The sequence below is a fragment of the Lissotriton vulgaris genome, chromosome 8, assembly GCF_964263255.1.
Source record: "Lissotriton vulgaris chromosome 8, aLisVul1.2, whole genome shotgun sequence".
Classification (NCBI taxonomy): domain Eukaryota; kingdom Metazoa; phylum Chordata; class Amphibia; order Caudata; family Salamandridae; genus Lissotriton; species Lissotriton vulgaris.
The window spans coordinates 1,524,404,739-1,524,429,118 of record NC_141696.1 but is presented as its reverse complement, the minus strand read 5'-3'; the positions used below and the strand labels follow the sequence as shown (position 1 = coordinate 1,524,429,118).

Here is a 24,380-nt window from a genome sequence, read left to right as displayed (position 1 = left end):
TATTCTTGTCATCTCCCAAACTATGAACATACCTTGGTATCCATTACAAATCTGTGACCCGCGTTGTTTTGCTTTGTTTTAGGTCCCAAAGAAATAATGACCGATAACATAGGCCCAGTGAACTCACATTATAGCCCTTAATCCTAACCGCAGATACATCTGGAGGATCCAAAACTCTTCGGTAATATGCAGTCACAAACAAACTTATATAAAGAAACGTCTCTAAAAAATAGCATAGAAAATTAAGAGGCTTCATTTTTGTATCCCTATCTACAGGAAGCTACCCTCACAGAGACACGACTGTCCATAAAATCTATTTTCCTAAAAGGGTCCTAATAGTGTCAACGCAGACACAGGTGATATAAGTAACTCCTCAACCTAGTTGTAGATGACACATACTTGTCATGCATGTGTCCACACACCAGGTGTCACCTAATCTGCTTTCTTATTCTTTTGGGAGGTATAAGGCTTTACTAAACTACTTTCTCACACAACTTTCCTTTTCAGCTTGGGTAACAAGGTACTAAACTATTCAGTATTCCTACCACATCCGACTAATTTTTAACTTTGATCTGGTCACAGGTTGAACCATAGCACAAAACAGTTTTATTAAACCTTTGAAACATTTATCTGAATTCAGGATGCTCATAATTTAATCATGGTATATATGTTCTCATTGCAGATAATGAAAACCCCCTGGTTTTAACTGTATGTATGCACCTGTCTGTTGTCCATTTACATGTTGGCCCTGAAGAAGGTGAAGCAAACTAAGCACATCACCGAAACGTACGTAGGCCGTACGCATCAGACACCCTCAGTTTAAATCAGAAATCAAAATCTGGAGAAGGAAAGGAAAGGAGCACTAAAAACTGCTAACCCTTAAAACAAAAAGGAAGAAATAAGATAACGGGGTCTAGCCATATTCTGAGGAGTCTATCGAAGGACACGATACATGTTGTTCACTTTTTTTCACTGTTTTGTGTTATTGTCAGTAGTGTTAGAATAATGGGTATGAAAGTTTGAATTTGTATGAATGAAGGTATGAGTGAAAGTTATTTTATGTGTATTGCTTAGGGGTTTGTGTTTAGACATGATCCAACCATGCATTTTTTAATTATATATACATATGTTACCATGTCACTGTTTTGTAACTTTGATAAAATGATCACTAGAAAATGAAGAAAAAAATAATTTGTTATGCAAAAGATATAAAATAAATGAAAGAAATCAAATATACATTCCATGTCTGAATGAATTATCTCTTGTTCTTATGCAGCATCATAATTGTAACCTTGTAGAGACTTTAATGCTCAGATGTAAAGAAATATAGGTCAGTATAGAGGTTCCCCTCATTGTTTGTCATAGACTGTCACTCCCTCCTCTAGACCTTAAAGTATCACAGGGAGTCCCCATTCACCTATGTCAAGGGGAAAGGATTCTCATCTACTATGTACAATTTGAGTAAGCAAAAGTCAAGACTCAGTTCTATGCAAAAAATACATTCAATAGAAAAATGTAAGCTTGGTCAGCTCGATTCAAATGCACTATATGCACAAACTAGCTAAATCTCAATCGACCAGATGACACAAAGTCACCATGGGGAGAAGTTGGATAATTATTCAATCTAGAGGGGTCGACGCGTTTCGAATCCCATTATTCCTTGGGATTCTCCTCAGGACCAGAAACAGACATAGATCTGTAAAACATAAGATCGACAAAAAAACACTCAGTCAGATGTCTGCACACCAACGGGAAACTCGACAAATCATTCAGCCTCACACACACACAAGTACCTGTCAAGTTTTCCTGTTGAATTCTTCGGGGAAAGCTGTAAAAAGGAAGGGATGGTCCGTGAATACTTTCATCAATCGGGGACTCAAGGTTAAAGGGGGGCGGTAGGTCGCTGAACAACTTACTGGAATGTGTTTTGTAGTCCCTTTTGTGAAATTCGCGTTTTTTCAAATCCGGTCTCAATCACGAGTTGGAAGCGGAAGCTGTCGTTAAGCGTCCATCTGTCAAGAGATCACCAAGAACGTGTAAGCACGGTTAAATGTTACCGTCCCAATTGACCAAACTCCGTTTGAATTGTGGGTTGTTTGCAGTGGGCTCTTACCATCCGCCGTCTATGTCCGTATCCTTCGTTTGGCAATGGAATTAGGCGCCGTGTTGATTGGTCATAACTGGGGCGATTTAAACAATCGTCATCCAGGTCTCTAAGGATTCTGGGATTTGTAGTTTGTTGCATCTTTTTCTACAAATGATACAATTCCGCCATTTCATTTAATCCTTTTGTAGTGGTGTTGAATTTAAGTATAAGCATTGCCTCCCGTTGTCTGAGTTTAGCCTCCAAATCACCTCCTCTTTTATCTGGGTCAATCTTGGAAATGACTGTCCACTTCAGGTCGGTTTCAGTGTGTCCATTTTCTAGCCAGTGTTGGACTAGTGGTGCTGTGAGGGTTTTCATCTTAATTCTCGATTTATGTTGTGAGATGCGTTGTCTTATCTCCTGGTTTGTCTTACCAATGTATAGCTTACCGCAGGGGCAAAAAATCCCATAAACGACATTGCAGGTTTTGCAATTAGAAAAGCTCTCATGTTTCCAGAAAATTCCGTCATGTTCAAACAATGATCCTTCCAATGTTAACGGGCAATTCACACATGTCCCACATTTGTGATGGCCTTTTATCGGTGGCAAACCTACATATTCTCTCAATGTGGGAGTTGGTGTTTTTGGTACCATTGCACGTACAAGTTGATTGGCAATGCTCTTGTCTTTTTTGAACGCAAAGAGTGGTTTGTTTTGAAATTGAGGGTCCAGTTCTTCTAATAGGTGCCAATTTTGGTGGATGGTTTTCTTTAGCCAGTTAAATGATGGACAGTAGGTAGAAACACACACTACTCTAGACAGTTTTTCACATTTACTTCTTTTAAGTAGTTCTTCCCGTGGTGTCCACCACGCTCTTTTCTGTGCTTGTTTCAGCAATTTCGACGGATACCCTCTTTGTAAAAGTCTCTCTCTTAGGGCATTCGCGTGTTCGGTATATTCTTCCTTGAATGTACAATTCCTCCTGATGCGGAGGAATTGGCCCACTGGTAAATTTTGTTTCAAGTGTCGAGGATGATTACTTGAAAAGTCAAGGGCCTTATTTCTGTCCGATTTTTTCCGGTATAAAGTTGTTACCAATTTATCTTCTGTACAGTAGACCTCTATGTCTAAAAAGGTGATTCTGGTCTTTGAAAATTGAATACTGAATTGGATGTCCCTGGTACGATTGTTCAGCCAGCTATGGAAATTAATTCATCTTCACTGCCTGTCCATGTTAGGAAGATATCATCAATGAATCGTACCCATCCTCTTATTTGGTCTTTGTACGGATTGTTGTTGTATATGAAGCACTCCTCATACTGGCTCATAAAAAGTACGGCAAGCTCTGGGGCAAAGGGGCAGCCCATCGCTACTCCCTTAGTTTGGAAATAAAAATCATCTCTGAACTTAAAATAATTTCTGGTCAGAGCTATTTTGGCAAGTTCCAAAATAAAGCTTGTCGGAATTTTCATTGGTCTCTCTCTGGTCCAGGTATATTTCTAGAACCTCTAGGGCTTGATCTTGTGGAATCTGTGTGTACAATGACACTATGTCCATACTTACGAGTAGATCTTGATTCTCAGTAAATGGTAAGGTGTCCAACTTGGAAATAAAATCCGTAGTGTCTTGTAAGTAAGACTTTACTTGTGACATAAATGGTTTTAAAAAGAAATCGATGAATTTTGAAATGGGCTCAAACAGCGACTCACAACCGGAAATGATAGGTCTTCCTGGTGGTGTCTTTTCATCCTTGTGTACTTTAGGAAGCACGTAGAATAGTGGTATTCGTGGGTGTCTATTTTGCAAATACTCATACTCATTTTTTCCTAGAAACCCTTCTGAAAAGCCTTTGTTCAAGACAGAAAATAATTCCTTTTGTAGCTCTTTTGTCGGATCATGATCTATTTTGCGATAACATTCTTGATCTGATAGTTGGCGAGTAGCCTCTGTGATGTATTCATTAGTGCCCCAGACGACAATCGATCCGCCCTTGTCGGCTTGTTTTATTATAATGTTGTTATCGTTTTTTAGGGTGAGTAATGCCTCTTTTCTGGTCCTGAGGAGAATCCCAAGGAATAATGGGATTCGAAACGCGTCGACCCCTCTAGATTGAATAATTATCCAACTTCTCCCCATGGTGACTTTGTGTCATCTGGTCGATTGAGATTTAGCTAGTTTGTTCATATAGTGCATTTGAATCGAGCTGACCAAGCTTACATTTTTCTATTGAATGTATTTTGTGTTTTTTGCATAGAACTGAGTCTTGACTTTTGCTTACTCAAATTGTACATAGTAGATGAGAATCCTTTCCCCTTGTACATAACCCAATCACATTCCCTCACTTGTCCAAGTTTTTTCATGTAGAATGACTGTAGTATGAATGCCAGCTTGTGAATTTGAGTGAATCGTATTGGACATTTTCTGTTGTGTATTGTCAACCCCCGCATCACCCACACTCCTTTCCCATGGTTCACTTTAGATTGTAAATATTGAAAATTTCTTTCCCAATTTTTGTGTTTGATTCTTGAAAACCAATTCTCTGTTGATATATACAAAAAAAAATTAAAAAAGCCTTTTGAAATTGATAATTTTGGAAGTAGATAATACATTTCTTTATACAAACATTAGGTGTAGACTGAATGTTTGGTCCACGGAGTTGTGAAAGGTACACTCAGCTCCTTGTGTCTTCGATAAAATAACATGAGCAGTACTGGCAGTAGTTTTGTTTTCATACTCTTGTAGGTGTAGCCTTACTGCGCTCAAGCCAAACCTTTCTTTGTTTCAAGGTTGTGATAGCGGACAATAGTTCGCGAGGTATCGCTTTTTCACGCTTTGGCTGCGTGAGTCTACTCAGTGTGGTAGACCCTTTCCTGTGCATTCATCTGGTTGTTTACATTTATTGTGTTCTCACTCAGTCATTCCTCTTGTGTCATTTCAAAAACTGTTTCCTTTCAACTTCTTTTACTTATTACTTTTTTGTTCCAGTGTGTGTGATTATGAATGATTGTTGCTTGAATAGAGTGTGGGTTTAGTACCCGCGGGGTTCAGATCTAGTGTGACTTAGACACGTGCAGTTCACGTGGAGGATGAGTGAAGAACAAACCTTCGCATACAGCGAAGACCACATAAAAAAGCTCCTGAGGGATCCTCCAACATTTGGCTCAGCCACACTCAGTAGCACCGCACAGACCAATAACGAGTCTGATAAACTGATTCGACTAAAGAAAAAACAAATACGGACAGACCTTCACGGACATTATTTGCTTCAACACCTTAGAGCAGGCACAATTCCAACAGGCCTAATAGTCAAAAACGTACCAGTCATCTTCACAGAGGACGTGTTGTACAAAAAGGGCTATAGTTTCATAGAGACTAAATGTAGCCGAGATCTCATGGTTTTAACAATAGAGACTGCCCAACGACTGTCAAAAGAACAACTGAAAGAGATCGAACTACTGGAATCAGCGATAAAAAATAACCAACAGATCACTGATTCAAAAACCTTGTTGGAAAAAATCGATAAAGAAATATTAGAGTTTAAAGACTATACTGTTACTTTAAAGGAGAGTAATTTCGAGAGAGATAAGAGAAATTTTGCCTTTGAAAAGGCGTACCCATACCTCCAACCAGATTTCTATTCAAGACCAGAGGCAAAAAGATTTCTACCGGATAACCAAGGAAGATCACGGAATAAATATATAACTTTCTCGGATACATCATCTTCCGGAGGCAGTGAGTCAGAGAGTGGCAATTATCGACAAACTTTTCCACGAAGAGGAGGTTATCAACCAAATTACCAACAAAATTTTCAATCAAATTATCAACAGAACACTTCCCAATTACAACATCAACAACAGCAGCCTTTTTTAGGACAGGATCATACAAAACCCAGAGGCAAAACAAGGTATCACCAGCCATGGGAAATGTCGACGAGGCGTCACAATTACAAAAATTAAAAGAATCATCCATTTACAATCTTTCGCAGAGACCTCTTACTGAGATTGAAAAAAGTATTTTGGAAAAAGGACTTACTTTCGTACCAACAAAAGCTATGGATTTTGTAAGACTAAAAACAGAATTCATAGAATTTTGCAGAAAAATCAGACTGACCGCCTTCTTCTCGGGACAAGAAACAACATTAAGTTCAGAAACAACAGGACTAAGGAAAAAATCGATTTTCTGCCCACCGGCCTACAAGGTCCCAAAGGAGGTAGTAACATTCGAAAAAACAGTACTCTCAGCCATCTCCTTTGAAGAAAAAGAGAAGCGGAATTTCATCAAACCTAATATTTCAAAAGCCCAAAAAGAGGCATTACTCACCCTAAAAAACGATAACAACATTATAATAAAACAAGCCGACAAGGGCGGATCGATTGTCGTCTGGGGCACTAATGAATACATCACAGAGGCTACTCGCCAACTATCAGATCAAGAATGTTATCGCAAAATAGATCATGATCCGACAAAAGAGCTACAAAAGGAATTATTTTCTGTCTTGAACAAAGGCTTTTCAGAAGGGTTTCTAGGAAAAAATGAGTATGAGTATTTGCAAAATAGACACCCACGAATACCACTATTCTACGTGCTTCCTAAAGTACACAAGGATGAAAAGACACCACCAGGAAGACCTATCATTTCCGGTTGTGAGTCGCTGTTTGAGCCCATTTCAAAATTCATCGATTTTCTTTTTTAAAACCATTTATGTCACAAGTAAAGTCTTACTTACAAGACACTACGGATTTTATTTCCAAGTTGGACACCTTACCATTTACTGAGAATCAAGATCTACTCGTAAGTATGGACATAGTGTCATTGTACACACAGATTCCACAAGATCAAGCCCTAGAGGTTCTAGAAATATACCTGGACCAGAGAGAGACCAATGAAAATTCCGACAAGCTTTATTTTGGAACTTGCCAAAATAGCTCTGACCAGAAATTATTTTAAGTTCAGAGATGATTTTTATTTCCAAACTAAGGGAGTAGCGATGGGCTGCCCCTTTGCCCCAGAGCTTGCCGTACTTTTTATGAGCCAGTATGAGGAGTGCTTCATATACAACAACAATCCGTACAAAGACCAAATAAGAGGATGGGTACGATTCATTGATGATATCTTCCTAACATGGACAGGCAGTGAAGATGAATTAATTTCCATAGCTGGCTGAACAATCGTACCAGGGACATCCAATTCAGTATTCAATTGTCAAAGACCAGAATCACCTTTTTAGACATAGAGGTCTACTGTACAGAAGATAAATTGGTAACAACTTTATACCGGAAAAAATCGGACAGAAATAAGGCCCTTGACTTTTCAAGTAATCATCCTCGACACTTGAAACAAAATTTACCAGTGGGCCAATTCCTCCGCATCAGGAGGAATTGTACATTCAAGGAAGAATATACCGAACACGCGAATGCCCTAAGAGAGAGACTTTTACAAAGAGGGTATCCGTCGAAATTGCTGAAACAAGCACAGAAAAGAGCGTGGTGGACACCACGGGAAGAACTACTTAAAAGAAGTAAACGTGAAAAACTGTCTAGAGTAGTGTGTGTTTCTACCTACTGTCCATCTAACTGGCTAAAGAAAACCATCCACCAAAATTGGCACGTATTAGAAGAACTGGACCCTCAATTTCAAAACAAACCACTCTTTGCGTTCAAAAAAGACAAGAGCATTGCCAATCAACTTGTACGTGCAATGGTACCAAAAACACCAACTCCCACATTGAGAGAATATGTAGGTTTGCCTCCGATAAAAGGCCATCACAAATGTGGGACATGTGTGAATTGCCCGTTAACATTGGAAGGATCATTGTTTGAACATGACGGAATTTTCTGGAAACATGAGAGCTTTTCTAATTGCAAAACCCGCAATGTCGTTTATGGGATTTTTTGCCCCTGCGGTAAGCTATACATTGGTAAGACAAACCAGGAGATAAGACAACGCATCTCACAACATAAATCGAGAATTAAGATGAAAACCCTCACAGCACCACTAGTCCAACACTGGCTAGAAAATGGACACACTGAAACCGACCTGAAGTGGACAGTAATTTCCAAGATTGACCCAGATAAAAGAGGAGGTGATTTGGAGGCTAAACTCAGACAACGGGAGGCAATGCTTATACTTAAATTCAACACCACTACAAAAGGATTAAATGAAATGGCGGAATTGTATCATTTGTAGAAAAAGATGCAACAAACTACAAATCCCAGAATCCTTAGAGACCTGGATGACGATTGTTTAAATCGCCCCAGTTATGACCATTCAACACGGCGCCTAATTCCATTGCCAGACGAAGGATACGGACATAGACGGCGGATGGTAAGAGCCCACTGCAAACAACCCACAATTCAAACGGAGTTTGGTCAATTGGGACGGCAACATTTAACCGTGCTTACACGTTCTTGGTGATCTCTTGACAGATGGACGCTTAACGACAGCTTCCGCTTCCAACTCGTGATTGAGACCGGATTTGAAAAAACACGAATTTCACAAAAGGGACTACAAAACACATTCCAGTAAGTTGTTCAGCGACCTACCGCCCCCCTTTAACCTTGAGTTCCCGATTGATTAAAGTATTCACGGACCATCCCTTCCTTTTTACAGCTTTCCCCGAAGAATTCAACAGGAAAACTTGACAGGTACTACTTGTGTGTGTGTGAGGCTGAATGATTTGTCGAGTTTCCCGTTGGTGTGCAGACATCTGACTGAGTGTTTTTTTGTCGATCTTATGTTTTACAGATCTATGTCTGTTTCTGGGCCTGAGGAGAATCCCAAGGAATAATGGGATTCGAAACGCGTCGACCCCTCTAGATTGAATAATTATCCAACTTCTCCCCATGGTGACTTTGTGTCATCTGGTCGATTGAGATTTAGCTAGTTTGTGCATATAGTGCATTTGAATCGAGCTGACCAAGCTTACATTTTTCTATTGAATGTATTTTGTGTTTTTTGCATAGAACTGAGTCTTGACTTTTGCTTACTCAAATTGTACATAGTAGATGAGAATCCTTTCCCCTTGTACATAACCCAATCACATTCCCTCACTTGTCCAAGTTTTTTCATGTAGAATGACTGTAGTATGAATGCCAAGCTTGTGAATTTGAGTGAATCGTATTGGACATTTTCTGTTGTGTATTGTCAACCCCCGCATCACCCACACTCCTTTCCCATGGTTCACTTTAGATTGTAAATATTGAAAATTTCTTTCCCAATTTTTGTGTTTGATTCTTGAAAACCAATTCTCTGTTGATATGTACAAAATTTTTTAAAAAAGCCTTTTGAAATTGATAATTTTGGAAGTAGATAATAAATTTCTTTATACAAACATTAGGTGTAGACTGAATGTTTGGTCCACGGAGTTGTGAAAGGTACACTCAGCTCCTTGTGTCTTCGATAAAATAACACGAGCAGTACTGGCAGTTGTTTTGTTTTCATACTCTTGTAGGCGTAGCCTTACTGCGCTCAAGCCAAACCCTTCTTTGTTTCAAGGTTGTGATAGCGGACAATAGTTCGCGAGGTATCGCTTTTTCACGCTTTGGCTGCGTGAGTCTACTCAGTGTGGTAGACCCTTTCCTGTGCATTCATCTGGTTGTTTACATTTATTGTGTTCTCACTCGGTCATTCCTCTTGTGTCATTTCAAAAACTGTTTCCTTTCTACTTCTTTTACTTATTATTTTTTGTTCCAGTGTGTGTGATTATGAATGATTGTTGCTTGAATAGAGTGTGGGTTTAGTACCCGCGGGGTTCAGATCTAGTGTGACTTAGACACGTGCAGTTCACGTGGAGGATGAGTGAAGAACAAACCTTCGCATACAGCGAAGACCACATAAAAAAGCTCCTAAGGGATCCTCCAACATTTGGCTCAGCCACACTCAGTAGCACCGCACAGACCAATAACGAGTCTGATAAACTGATTCGACTAAAGAAAAAACAAATACGGACAGACCTTCACGGACATTATTTGCTTCAACACCTTAGAGCAGGCACAATTCCAACAGGCCTAATAGTCAAAAACGTACCAGTCATCTTCACAGAGGACGTGTTGTACAAAAAGGGCTATAGTTTCATAGAGACTAAATGTAGCCGAGATCTCATGGTTTTAACAATAGAGACTGCCCAACGACTGTCAAAAGAACAACTGAAAGAGATCGAACTACTGGAATCAGCGATAAAAAATAACCAACAGATCACTGATTCAAAAACCTTGTTGGAAAAAATCGATAAAGAAATATTAGAGTTTAAAGACTATACTGTTACTTTAAAGGAGAGTAATTTCGAGAGAGATAAGAGAAATTTTGCCTTTGAAAAGGCGTACCCATACCTCCAACCAGATTTCTATTCAAGACCAGAGGCAAAAAGATTTCTACCGGATAACCAAGGAAGATCACGGAATAAATATATAACTTTCTCGGATACATCAGCTTCCGGAGGCAGTGACTCAGAGAGTGGCAATTATCGACAAACTTTTCCACGAAGAGGAGGTTATCAACCAAATTACCAACAAAATTTTCAATCAAATTATCAACAGAACACTTCCCAATTACAATCTCAACAACAGCAGCCTTTTTTAGGACAGGATCATACAAACCCCAGAGGCAAAACAAGGTATCACCAGCCATGGGAAATGTCGACGAGGCATCACAATTACAAAAATTAAAAGAATCATCCATTTACAATCTTTCGCAGAGACCTCTTACTGAGATTGAAAAAAGTATTTTGGAAAAAGGACTTACTTTCGTACCAACAAAAGCTATGGATTTTGTAAGACTAAAAACAGAATTCATAGAATTTTGCAGAAAAATCAGACTGACCGCCTTCTTCTCGGGACAAGAAACAACGTTAAGTTCAGAAACAACAGGACTAAGGAAAAAATCGATTTTCTGCCCACCGGCCTACAAGGTCCCAAAGGAGGTAGTAACATTCGAAAAAACAGTACTCTCAGCCATCTCCTTTGAAGAAAAAAAGAAGCGGAATTTCATCAAACCTAATATTTCAAAAGCCCAAAAAGAGGCATTACTCACCCTAAAAAACGATAACAACATTATAATAAAACAAGCCGACAAGGGCGGATCGATTGTCGTCTGGGGCACTAATGAATACATCACAGAGGCTACTCGCCAACTATCAGATCAAGAATGTTATCGCAAAATAGATCATGATCCGACAAAAGAGCTACAAAAGGAATTATTTTCTGTCTTGAACAAAGGCTTTTCAGAAGGGTTTCTAGGAAAAAATGAGTATGAGTATTTGCAAAATAGACACCCACGAATACCACTATTCTACGTGCTTCCTAAAGTACACAAGGATGAAAAGACACCACCAGGAAGACCTATCATTTCCGGTTGTGAGTCGCTGTTTGAGCCCATTTCAAAATTCATCGATTTCTTTTTTAAAACCATTTATGTCACAAGTAAAGTCTTACTTACAAGACACTACGGATTTTATTTCCAAGTTGGACACCTTACCATTTACTGAGAATCAAGATCTACTCGTAAGTATGGACATAGTGTCATTGTACACACAGATTCCACAAGATCAAGCCCTAGAGGTTCTAGAAATATACCTGGACCAGAGAGAGACCAATGAAAATTCCGACAAGCTTTAATTTGGAACTTTCCAAAATAGCTCTGACCAGAAATTATTTTAAGTTCAGAGATGATTTTTATTTCCAAACTAAGGGAGTAGCGATGGGCTGCCCCTTTGCCCCAGAGCTTGCCGTACTTTTTATGAGCCAGTATGAGGAGTGCTTCATATACAACAACAATCCGTACAAAGACCAAATAAGAGGATGGGTACGATTCATTGATGATATCTTCCTAACATGGACAGGCAGTGAAGATGAATTAATTAATTTCCATAGCTGGCTGAACAATCGTACCAGGGACATCCAATTCAGTATTCAATTTTCAAAGACCAGAATCACCTTTTTAGACATAGAGGTCTACTGTACAGAAGATAAATTGGTAACAACTTTATACCGGAAAAAATCGGACAGAAATAAGGCCCTTGACTTTTCAAGTAATCATCCTCGACACTTGAAACAAAATTTACCAGTGGGCCAATTCCTCCGCATCAGGAGGAATTGTACATTCAAGGAAGAATATACCGAACACGCGAATGCCCTAAGAGAGAGACTTTTACAAAGAGGGTATCCGTCGAAATTGCTGAAACAAGCACAGAAAAGAGCGTGGTGGACACCACGGGAAGAACTACTTAAAAGAAGTAAACGTGAAAAACTGTCTAGAGTAGTGTGTGTTTCTACCTACTGTCCATCATCTAACTGGCTAAAGAAAACCATCCACCAAAATTGGCACCTATTAGAAGAACTGGACCCTCAATTTCAAAACAAACCACTCTTTGCGTTCAAAAAAGACAAGAGCATTGCCAATCAACTTGTACGTGCAATGGTACCAAAAACACCAACTCCCACATTGAGAGAATATGTAGGTTTGCCACCGATAAAAGGCCATCACAAATGTGGGACATGTGTGAATTGCCCGTTAACATTGGAAGGATCATTGTTTGAACATGACGGAATTTTCTGGAAACATGAGAGCTTTTCTAATTGCAAAACCCGCAATGTCGTTTATGGGATTTTTTGCCCCTGCGGTAAGCTATACATTGGTAAGACAAACCAGGAGATAAGACAACGCATCTCACAACATAAATCGAGAATTAAGATGAAAACCCTCACAGCACCACTAGTCCAACACTGGCTAGAAAATGGACACACTGAAACCGACCTGAAGTGGACAGTCATTTCCAAGATTGACCCAGATAAAAGAGGAGGTGATTTGGAGGCTAAACTCAGACAACGGGAGGCAATGCTTATACTTAAATTCAACACCACTACAAAAGGATTAAATGAAATGGCGGAATTGTATCATTTGTAGAAAAAGATGCAACAAACTACAAATCCCAGAATCCTTAGAGACCTGGATGACGATTGTTTAAATCGCCCCAGTTATGACCATTCAACACGGCGCCTAATTCCATTGCCAAACGAAGGATACGGACATAGACGGCGGATGGTAAGAGCCCACTGCAAACAACCCACAATTCAAACGGAGTTTGGTCAATTGGGACGGTAACATTTAACCGTGCTTACACGTTCTTGGTGATCTCTTGACAGATGGACGCTTAACGACAGCTTCCGCTTCCAACTCGTGATTGAGACCGGATTTGAAAAAACGCGAATTTCACAAAAGGGACTACAAAACACATTCCAGTAAGTTGTTCAGCGACCTACCGCCCCCCTTTAACCTTGAGTCCCCGATTGATTAAAGTATTCACGGACCATCCCTTCCTTTTTACAGCTTTCCCCGAAGAATTCAACAGGAAAACTTGACAGGTACTACTTGTGTGTGTGTGAGGCTGAATGATTTGTCGAGTTTCCCGTTGGTGTGCAGACATCTGACTGAGTGTTTTTTTGTCGATCTTATGTTTTACAGATCTATGTCTGTTTCTGGTCCTGAGGAGAATCCCAAGGAATAATGGGATTCGAAACGCGTCGACCCCTCTAGATTGAATAATTATCCAACTTCTCCCCATGGTGACTTTGTGTCATCTGGTCGATTGAGATTTAGCTAGTTTGTGCATATAGTGCATTTGAATCGAGCTGACCAAGCTTACATTTTTCTATTGAATGTATTTTGTGTTTTTTGCATAGAACTGAGTCTTGACTTTTGCTTACTCAAATTGTACATAGTAGATGAGAATCCTTTCCCCTTGTACATAACCCAATCACATCCCCTCACTTGTCCAAGTTTTTTCATGTAGAATGACTGTAGTATGAATGCCAAGCTTGTGAATTTGAGTGAATCGTATTGGACATTTTCTGTTGTGTATTGTCAACCCCCGCATCACCCACACTCCTTTCCCATGGTTCACTTTAGATTGTAAATATTGAAAATTTCTTTCCCAATTTTTGTGTTTGATTCTTGAAAACCAATTCTCTGTTGATATATACAAAATTTTTAAAAAAAGCCTTTTGAAATTGATAATTTTGGAAGTAGATAATAAATTTCTTTATACAAACATTAGGTGTAGACTGAATGTTTGGTCCACGGAGTTGTGAAAAGTACACTCAGCTCCTTGTGTCTTCGATAAAATAACACGAGCAGTACTGGCAGTTGTTTTGTTTTCATACGTTCTTCATGTAGGCCATTAGAGTCTGGATTTTTCTTGGGGTTGCCACTTGTCTCAGCTTAGCAAAAAGACCCTAACTTTCCTCAAAATGCCCTAGCTGAAGGTGTCAGACATAACACGTGTAGGGGGGCAGACATTTGCTCCAGTCTCACATTTTAGTTTTGTGTGTGTGCCCACGTATGTTTTTGTGTATTGAACTACTCAATCATCATTGTATTATTGTTGCACTGCACATAAGCATAAGCACCCTATTCTTTGCTGACACTGGATAGTTATGCTAAATATAGGTAAACATGAAAGTGAAGGAGGAGTTTTCAGTTCCTTTCTACATTGGTGGTAAGAGCGATCCATGCAGAGAGCACAAGGACAACTATGGCATGTCACAGGTGTCAGGCCATGAGATAGGGTATGGTTCAGACATGCCTAGACAGGAAAGTTTTGCAGTGAAACATTTGAAGAATGCAAAGAGTGCACTAGGGAGTATCACTCAAACTTATTTTGATTAAACATTGGTAATGTCATGACGGATAATGCATAGAACTCTACACATGATATGTTGATGAACAGAGAGCCGGTCAAGGCTTGTGAGAGGCAGATCGAGAAAGTCATATGTCTCAATGTTAAGGATGGTTCTAGAAGCATCTTTCTTGGTGAAATGGAGGTTATTGATGACTTTATTTGTGAGCACCCTGATACAAAGTGTGAGCCTACTCTACACACCATCCAATGTAAGAAATTAGATTTACTTGGACCTGTGCCGTGATACCATTCCATGTATCGCAAACTTGCTAACGCTCATGTATGCCGTAATATATTCTGTTATGTTTATTACTGCATTGCTATGTAATTTTTATACCAGCCTACAGACCACTAAAATCCTATTACACCTAGTAAGTTACCCCCAGCTGCACCTCAGTCATTTTATTTGTGTTGAACAATTGCACATTTTCTGCACCCTTATAGCAAGCGTAGCCGTGTTCTCAGGATTGGCACAATTAAGTGAGAATTTTAGAAATCTTTGGAGTTAGCTCCCACCTGTGCCTCCAGAATCAGCTCTTCAAGATCTGTTTGCAATCTTCACCGTGAGGAGGTCCTGGCACCCCGTCCTTAGACAGTGTTGGCAGGTTGCAGTCATGATCGCGTGTTCTCACTTCCATTCAATTGTATTGAGATGAAACAGTTGGAAAATGATCAGGAAATGTATGGGTTTTAGCATTATATGACCCAGCTGAGTTTCTGCAGAAGGTCTGGTCCATTGAAACGACAATTGTCATGCATTATTTTGCTTGCATAGCGGCTATTTTTCATTAAACACATATTAGATCTTATGTTAATGAGATTTATTGAGCGCGAGAATACCCGGAGGTGTCTTGGCACCATGGACGCAGTAAGCCCAGCCAGGCATCTAGTTCTGGAATAGCCAGGTTTTTAGCCCGTTCCTGAAGATGGTCTGGGAGCTTGCACTTCTGAGCTTTATTGGCAGCATATTCCAGGGTTTCGCGGTGCCATAGGAGAAACTTCGGCCTCCCGAACCTGCGGACCATATTCTCGGCACTTTCATGAGTCCAGTCCCTGTAGAGCATAAATGTCTGGACAGTTCATACCAAGCAAAGATATTTCTGAGAAAAGAAGGTGTTGTGTTGCTCAGTGCCTTATATGCTACACATAGAGACTTGAATTTAATTTGTTGTGCCACCGGAGTCTACGGATCTCCTTGGTTACTGATTCAAAATTAGGGATGTTTGCCAACAGTCGAGCAACTGTGTTTTGAACTGTCTGAAGCTTTTTTAGAAATTGCTTCTGCATGCTCAGGTAGAGCCCATTGCAATAATCCAGTTTTGACTGGATTAGTGTGGTTCCCACTGTCTTTTTAGAGTCTGTAGGGATCTATGGTAGGATCTTCTTTAATTTCTTTATGAGAGGCTATAAATGAAGGCGCGGATCAAATTTAAAATTCTTACCATTGCTCACAGTGACCTCTATGGCCACGTGCCCATTTATCTACAGAAGAGATTTTCCTTCCTCACAACTTCTTGCCCGGATCCCTCGGTTCACTCGCCAGAGGCTGGGAGGGTGTTCCCTGGGCTTGAAGGCTGCATAGGCTTGGAAAGCCCTGGCTCTAGCTTTACGCAGAATCCACGATTCTGTGGACTTTAAAAGAAAACTGAAAACCTTTCTCTTCTAGTGTCAGTTTTTTAAACATTTACGACTCTTTCCTGATCGCGCCGGGACACTTTTTGGAGTAGCTGTTCTCGTTATAAAAGCAAATAACATAACATAACATTTAGCGCAACCCTCCCGTGCCAACGCTGAAAGAAGATTATGTGACACCCAAAGGTGACAAAAGCAAGATTATTTAACAGCATCTGCTTGAGGCAGAAGTGGAAGAGTTGAGTCAAAAAAGAAACCCAGGATGTTGCCATCCTCTCTGACAATATTGCAGAGGACCTAAGATGTCTTTCACGTCTAAGCAGAAAAATCTGTTTCCTGCCGGTTTAATTTTTAGCCAACGTCAACTCGCCTATTGATGACTTTCAAGCCAATATATCGCTCTGTAGTTTTGGGATGACCTGGGTTTCCTTTCGACAGCTTGAATAGAACGCAAAGTTGCTGGCATGGCTATGTGTAACGAGAGGGTGGATGAAGACACTGAGGGCCTGATTCACAGAATGAACTTAAGACTCAATCCTAAACTTACTACTAATTTGGTATTCACAGAATGCACTTACTACTTTTGGCATTCACAGAATGAATTTACTACTTTTGGTATTCACAGAATGAACTTACTACTTTTGGTATTCACATTACCAAATTAGTAGTAAGGGCATTCTGTGAATGCCAAAATAGTAGTAAGTTTAGGATTGAGTCTTAAGTTCATTCTGTGAATCAGGCCCTGAAGAGATGGGTGAAAGAGAGGAACCTTGAGGTTCCTCACGGGTGATCCCTGCTGGCTTAGGTGAAAACGGAGGACTAGCCATTATCTGCACGATGCAAAACAGGTAAGATCTGATTCACTGCAGGGTCTAATAAGGCCAGAGACCTCCAGATATTAGATCAGGATCTCCCAGTGATGGTGTCAAAAAGACATTTGCTTTGAGGCCCATTGTATAGTTAATAGAGCCTTCTGTAATGCAGATTCTGTCTTTATCTGACGGACGTTCATTAGATACACCCCTTATCGCATGCTTGGGCAGAAGCCTTCAGACAGGTTACGGTTCCCACGTTCTGTCATGAGTAGGTTTATAATTGGAATTCTGATTAAACTTATATAGTGATTACTACTCTTGACGATGCATTGGAGCACTTTGTGGCAAGTAGCACGTTACTCCAGGACCCAAGAATAGTGGTCAATACAGTGGTTAAATGTTAGTTATTGTGATAAATCGTGTTGTTTCAAGAAACAACATTGCATGCATTTACTCCAATTACTTTGTGAACTATTATATTAGTACTAGTTAGGTGTGATCATTAGAGGGAGCCATGTTTGTGACACAGGCTACCTTACTTTGAAACTCTATCACTAGTACCCTCCTCTTATAAGCTGAAAGGTATGCTACAGTCAAAAGTCCTCACTCTTTGATGAATGAGGTACAGGTTACAGGTCAAATAAATTATGTCACCTCAAAAGAACTATGAGACCCCATCCAGTGTAAGAGAATGCATTGTAAAAGCCTTCCACAAACATGGGCACTTTAACCAACACTTTTCGTCTTTTATGTCTCTCTGCCATGCACTTCGGAGTAGTCCACGTGTGGGGTTTCATGTGGAGATTGAGGCATCAAAACGTCTTGGGTAGAAGTAGTGGTATCGTGCCCCTTTTGCCCATCGATGACTTCACAGGGTAGTCATCTAGGCCCATCCTATTTGCAGCTGATTGGCTAGGACAATGGCAGTGAGCATAATTTACAGAGTAGTGGACCACACCACCTGACTAAGTCCTAGGTGTGAGATCTCAAAGCACAGAAGGTGCACACAAAAGACAGGCCTGAAGCATTACCTGGTCGATGCACGGTGAGATGTGTGAATCCTGAAAGATCTGCGCCTTCCTTTACCCATGAGCCCGTGGGGTCCAGTAGCCACTCCTCCACCTGGCAGTAGTACAGGCCTCCATCTTTCTCCTCCAATGCCTGCAGAGTCAGGCTATAGTTCCCCCGGGAGGGCGTTTCGAACCGTATCCTCTGTCCCTTCTCCTTATCGGGATATTCCACCAGTATATGGTGGCCCATTTTAAGCAGGGTCCTTGATCGGCCGGGGTCTGGCTTGTAGAACCAGGTGACGGAGAAGAGAGAGTCGGGCCTTGCGGAACTCGCCAAGCCACAGTTCATAGTCACCTCCTCACTTTCAGTCACCACGATAGTGCTGTTAGATTTCACGAGCTGCAGGTTACTATCTGTTTAGGAGTTGAAGAAGGCAAAGATAACATTAGGTGACAAATTCACATCTCTTTCCACTGAGTTCATAGGAAATCTTCCATAATTTCAAAAGCAACATTATTAAAAATATATATCTTGTGCAGACCTCTCGAAAAGGAGCAAAACTGAGATTTTTTTTTTGTAGAGTTTTATATAGCGTGAACTAGACCCGAAGATATCGGGTATCAAAGCGCTTTACATGAGCACCAGTTTTGTTACACAAGGACACATTCATTTTTGTTAGGCACGGGGAGATTAAGGGATTTGCCCAGAATCACAGGATGTTGAGCGTTGTTGCCGATATTTGAACCCAGCTCCCCAACTTCTAGGTCGACCGCTCTAGCAGTAAGGCTGCATCCTCTCCCAATCGGTAACATTAAAATACTAAACTAAAATGCATTTTGAGTATGTCCCATGAAGTCTTCCCTTTGACAAGAATTCTAATTTTGTTTTTACATAAATGTGTGGTTGTCTAGATTGTTGCAAACACAACAAGATGAAGGCCCGAGTGCTGAAACTTTTCAACCACTCACCCCCAGTCAAGAGATCAATGTTTAATCCATCATTCTTTAGCTCACTCCGCCACCCCAGCTTAGACCCAGCCGTATGCAAATCAGTCTTCACCCTGTGCCTCATGGGAGCAGTCCAGCCCGAACTACCAAGCCAGGTCCTCCCTTGATATCCTGGGACCGGTTTCTGGGTAACACCCTTCGTCATCCAGGCTAGCTTGAATCCAGAGGCACAGCGAGCAAGGGACCCACACCTAGGCATACCCTTAGCCAACTTAGGGCGAACATAGCAAACAAAACAAGATGATGGACTGAGCACTGCCACGAATTCTGTTGTGTTTTATGATGTATTTTGGAGTTAATGTTCTACGCTGTGTTGTTTTATTTTGTGCTGTATTTTATCTTAAAGTGAGATATTTTATGTTTGGTTGTGTTTTGTCTTGTGTTGTAATTCGCGTGCTGTTGCATTTTGTGTTGTATTTTATTTTGCATCGTACTTTATTCTGCGTGTGTCTTATGTTGTGTTCTGTTTATTGTAAATGTGTGACTGTGACTGCCTTCAGTGTGCTACATTAGATATGTCACCGCACCCTGTAAAACACCACCGTCTGTAAAACACCACCACCAGCTCTGCGGCTATGATCTTCTTTGCACCGAGACACCATAGAGTGTAGTAAGAAAGATGGTTGCTTAGTATTATTCCCTCCAATCTGAGTAATGGATGCGTGCTATCCCTCCTTTAGATTAGTACAATAAGAGAGATTGACGATTAATATAACTGTCTCTGGTAAGTGTATAAAAATGATGGATGCTTATTAATACCGTCTTAGAGTAGTGTAATGAGATGGACGGGTGTTTTATTTTACTTTCTAAAATTACAGCAGTAGGGGCTGTGAGGGCCTATTAACTACTTGGATGAGAGTAATAGGAGGGTTGGATGTTAACTGGTAACCCCTCAGAGGGATTGAAGCTTATTATGTCCCCATTATATAAGTGTAATACAAGGGTTATTGTCCCTAGGTTTAGTGAGATGTGGGTGTCGACTATTATCCCCTTAGATTAGAATAGTAAGAAGAATAGGTGCTTATTATTAAGTCCTCAGATATAAGTAAAGAGGGGAAAAGATGCCCATTGCCACACTGTTTTAGAGTTTTAAGAGAAATTCATTCTTATTATTACCCACTCACTTAGTGGCTAATAGGAATATAGATTACTGTAATACAACAGATGGACTATTATTATCACCCGATTTTATTAGTCTGGTAAAAGGGATGGATTCTTTATACTACCCATCGGATTAGTGTGATAAGAGGGATGGATTCTTATTATTACCCCTTTAGTTTAGTGTAATCCAAGGGATGGATTATTATTGTGACTCATCAGTTTAGTGATAAGAGGAATGGATTCTTATTATTACAATTCGGCCTTAGTGTAACGCGAGGGATGCATTATCATTATCACCCCATCCTATTAGTTTGATAAGAGGGACATATTCTTATTATGGCCCATCAGATTAGTGTGTTAAGAGGGATGGATTCTTATTCTTACCCACTAAAATGAGTGTGATAAGAGGAATGGATTCTTATTACTACAATTCGGCCTTAGTGTAACGCGAGGGATGCATTATAATTATCACCCCATCCTATTAGTTTGTTAAGAGGGACATATTCTTATTATGACCCATCAGATTAGTGTGGTAAAAGTGATGGATTCTTATTATTACCCATTGGATTAGTGCGGTAAAAGGGATGGATTCTTATTATTACCCGCTCAGATGAGTGTGATAAGAGGGATGGATTTTTATAATTACCCCCTCATATTCGTTTGTTAAGAGGGACATATTCGTATTATGACCCATCTGATTAGTGTGATAAGAGAGATAGATTCTTATTATTACCCATCGGATTAGTGTGATAAGAGGGATCTATTCTTATTATTACCCACTCAGATGAGTGTGATAAGAGGGATGGATTCTTATTATTACCCCCTCATATTAGTTTGATAAGAGGGACATATTCTTATTATGGCCCATCAGAGTAGTGTGATAAGAGTGATGGGTTCTTATTATGACCCAGCAGATTAGTGTGATAAAGGGATGGATTCTTATTATTACCCATTGGAGTAGTGTGGTAAAAGGAATGGATTCTTAATATTACCCCCTCATATTCGTTTGTTAAGAGGGACATATTCTTATTATGACCCATCTGATTAGTGTGATAAGAGAGATGGATTCTTATTATTACCCATCGGATTAGTGTGATAAGAGGGATCTATTCTTATTATTACCCACTCAGATGAGTGTGATAAGAGGGATGGATTCTTATTATTACCCCATCATATTAGTTTGATAAGAGGGACATATTCTTATTATGGCCCATCATATTAGTGTGATAAGAGTGATGGGTTCTTATTATGACCCAGCAGATTAGTGTGATAAAGGGATGGATTCTTATTATTATCCATTGGATTAGTCTGGTAAAAGGGATGGATTCTTATTATTACCCGCTCAGGTGAGTGTGATAAGAGGGATGAATTTGTATTATGCCCCCCTCATATTCGTTTGTTAAGAGGAACATATTCTTATTATGACCCATTGGATTAGTGTGATAAGAGGGATGGATTCTTATTATACCCATCGGATTAGTGTGATAAGAGGGATGGATTTTTATTATTACCCATCGGATTAGTGTGATAAAATGGATGGATTCTTATTATTACCCATTGGATTAGTGTGGTGAAAGGGATGGATTGTTATTATTACACCCTCAAATGTGTTTGTTAAGAGGGACATATTTTTATTATGACCTATCAGATTAGTGTGGTAAGAGGGATGGGTTCTTATTATGACCCATCGGATTAGTGTGTTAAAATGGATGGATTCTCATTATTACCCACTCAGATGAGTGTGATAAGAGGAATAGATTCTTATTATTACCCGCTCATATTAGTTTGATAAGAGGGACATATTCTTGTTATGACCCATCGGATTAGTGTGATAAGAGTGATGGATTCTTATTATTACCCGCTCAGATGAGTGTGATAAGAGGGATGGATTTGTAATATTACCCCCTCATGTTCGTTTGTTAAGCGCGACATATTCTTATTATGACCCATCAGATTAGTGTGGTAAAAGTGATGGATTCTTATTATTAGCCATTGGATTAGTGTGATAAAAGTGATGGATACTCATTATTAGCCATTGAATTAGTGTGATAAGAGGGATGAATTCTTATTAATACCCATCAGATTAGTGTGATAAGAGGGATGGATTCTTATTATGACCCATCAGATTAGTGTGAGAAGAGGGATGGATTCTTATTATTACCCATCGGATTAGTGTGATAAGAGCGATGGATTCTTATTATTACCCATTGGATTAGTGTGGTAAAAGGGATGGATTAATATTATGACCCATCAGATTAGTGTGAGAAGAGGGATGGATTCTTATTATTACCCATCGGATTAGTGTGATAAGAGGGATGGATTCTTATTATGACCCATCAGATTAGTGTGATAAGAGGGATGGATTCTTATTTTTACCCATCGGATTAGTGTGATAAGAGGGATGGATTCTTATTATTACCCATTGGATTAGTGTGGTAAAAGGGATGGATTCTTATTATTACCCCCTCATATTCGTTTGTTAAGGGGGACAATTCTTATTATGACCCATCAGATTAGTGTGAGAAGAGGGATGGATTCCTATTATTACCCATCGGATTAGTGTGATAAGAGGGATGGATTCTTATTATTACCCATTGGATTAATGTGGTAAAAGGGATGGATTCCTAATATTACCATCGGATTAGTGTGATAAGAGGGATGGATTCCTATCATTACCTATCGGATTAGTGTGATAAGAGGGATGGATTCTTATTATTACCCATTGGATTAGTGTGGTAAAAGGGATGGATTCTTATTATTACCCCCTCATATTCGTTTGTTAAGAGGAACATATTCTTATTTTGACACATCAGATTATTCTGGTAAGAGGGATGGATTCTTATTATTACCCACTCAGATGAGTGTGATAAGAGGGATGGATTCTTATTATTACCACCTCATATTAGTTTGATGAGAGGGACATATTCTTATTATGGCCCATCAGATTAGTGTGATAAGAGTGATGGGTTCTTATTATGACCCATCAGATTAGTGTGGTAAAAGTGATGGATTCTTATTATTAGCCATTGGATTAGTGTGATAAAAGTTATGGATTCTCATTATTAGCCATTGAATTAGTGTGATAAGAAGGATGGATCCTTAATAATTCCCATCAGATTAGTGTGATAAGAGGGATGGATTCTTATTATTAACCATCGGATTAGTGTGATAAGAGGGATGGATTCTTATTATTACCCATTGGATTAGTGTGGTAATAGGGATGGATTATTATTATGACCCATCAGATTAGTGTGAGAAGAGGGATGGATTCTTATTATTAGTCATCGAATTAGTGTGATAAGAGGGATGGATTCTTATTATTAGTCATCGAATTAGTGTGATAAGAGGGATGGATTCTTATTATTACCCATTGGATTAATGTGATAAAAGTGATGGATTCTAATTATTAGCCATCAAATTAGTGTGATAAGAGGGATGGATTCCTAATATTACCATCGGATTAGTGTGATAAGAGGGATGGATTCTTATTATTACCCATTGCATTAGTGTGGTAATAGGGATGGATTATTATTATGACCCATCAGATTAGTGTGAGAAGAGGGATGGATTCTTATTATCAGTCATCGAATTAGTGTGATAAGAGTGATGGATTCTTAATATTAGTCATCGAATTAGTGTGCTAAGAGGGATGGATTCTTATTATTACCCATCGGATTAGTGTGATAAGAGGGATGGATTTTTATTATTACCCATCGGATTAGTGTGATAAAATGGATGGATTCCTATTATTACCCATTGGATTAGTGTGGTGAAAGGGATGGATTCTTATTATTACCCCCTCAAATGTGTTTGTTAAGAGGGACATATTCTTATTATGACCTATCAGATTAGTGTGGTAAGAGGGATGGGTTCTTATTATGACCCATCGGATTAGTGTGTTAAAATGGATGGATTCTCATTATTACCCACTCAGATGAGTGTGATAAGAGGAATGGATTCTTATTATTACACCCTCATATTATTCTGATAAGATTGGACATATTCTTCTTATGACCCATTGGATTGGTGTGATAAGAGTGATGGAATCTTATTAT

The 24,380-nt window shown here is 39.6% G+C and overlaps 1 protein-coding gene and 1 long non-coding RNA gene across 3 annotated transcripts in view; one reads left to right on the top strand and one right to left on the bottom strand.

Annotated features, from left to right (window-relative positions):
- LOC147699082 (immunoglobulin superfamily member 3-like) overlaps positions 1–24,380 on the bottom strand; it is a 138,940-nt gene that overhangs the window by 18,856 nt on the left and 95,704 nt on the right. For both annotated transcript variants that reach the window (XR_015299394.1, XM_086935652.1), the window contains exon 8: positions 18,238–18,630. Coding sequence is in view for 1 of the 2 variants with exons in the window: in XM_086935652.1 (XP_086791778.1) it covers positions 18,238–18,630 (393 nt within the window). In the remaining variant the exon portion in view is untranslated. The remainder of the gene's footprint in view (positions 1–18,237; positions 18,631–24,380) is intronic.
- Positions 83–1,201, top strand: LOC147699083 (uncharacterized). Its single transcript, XR_015299395.1, has 3 exons — positions 83–181; positions 277–356; positions 683–1,201. It is a non-coding gene; the product is annotated as an uncharacterized LOC147699083 (long non-coding RNA).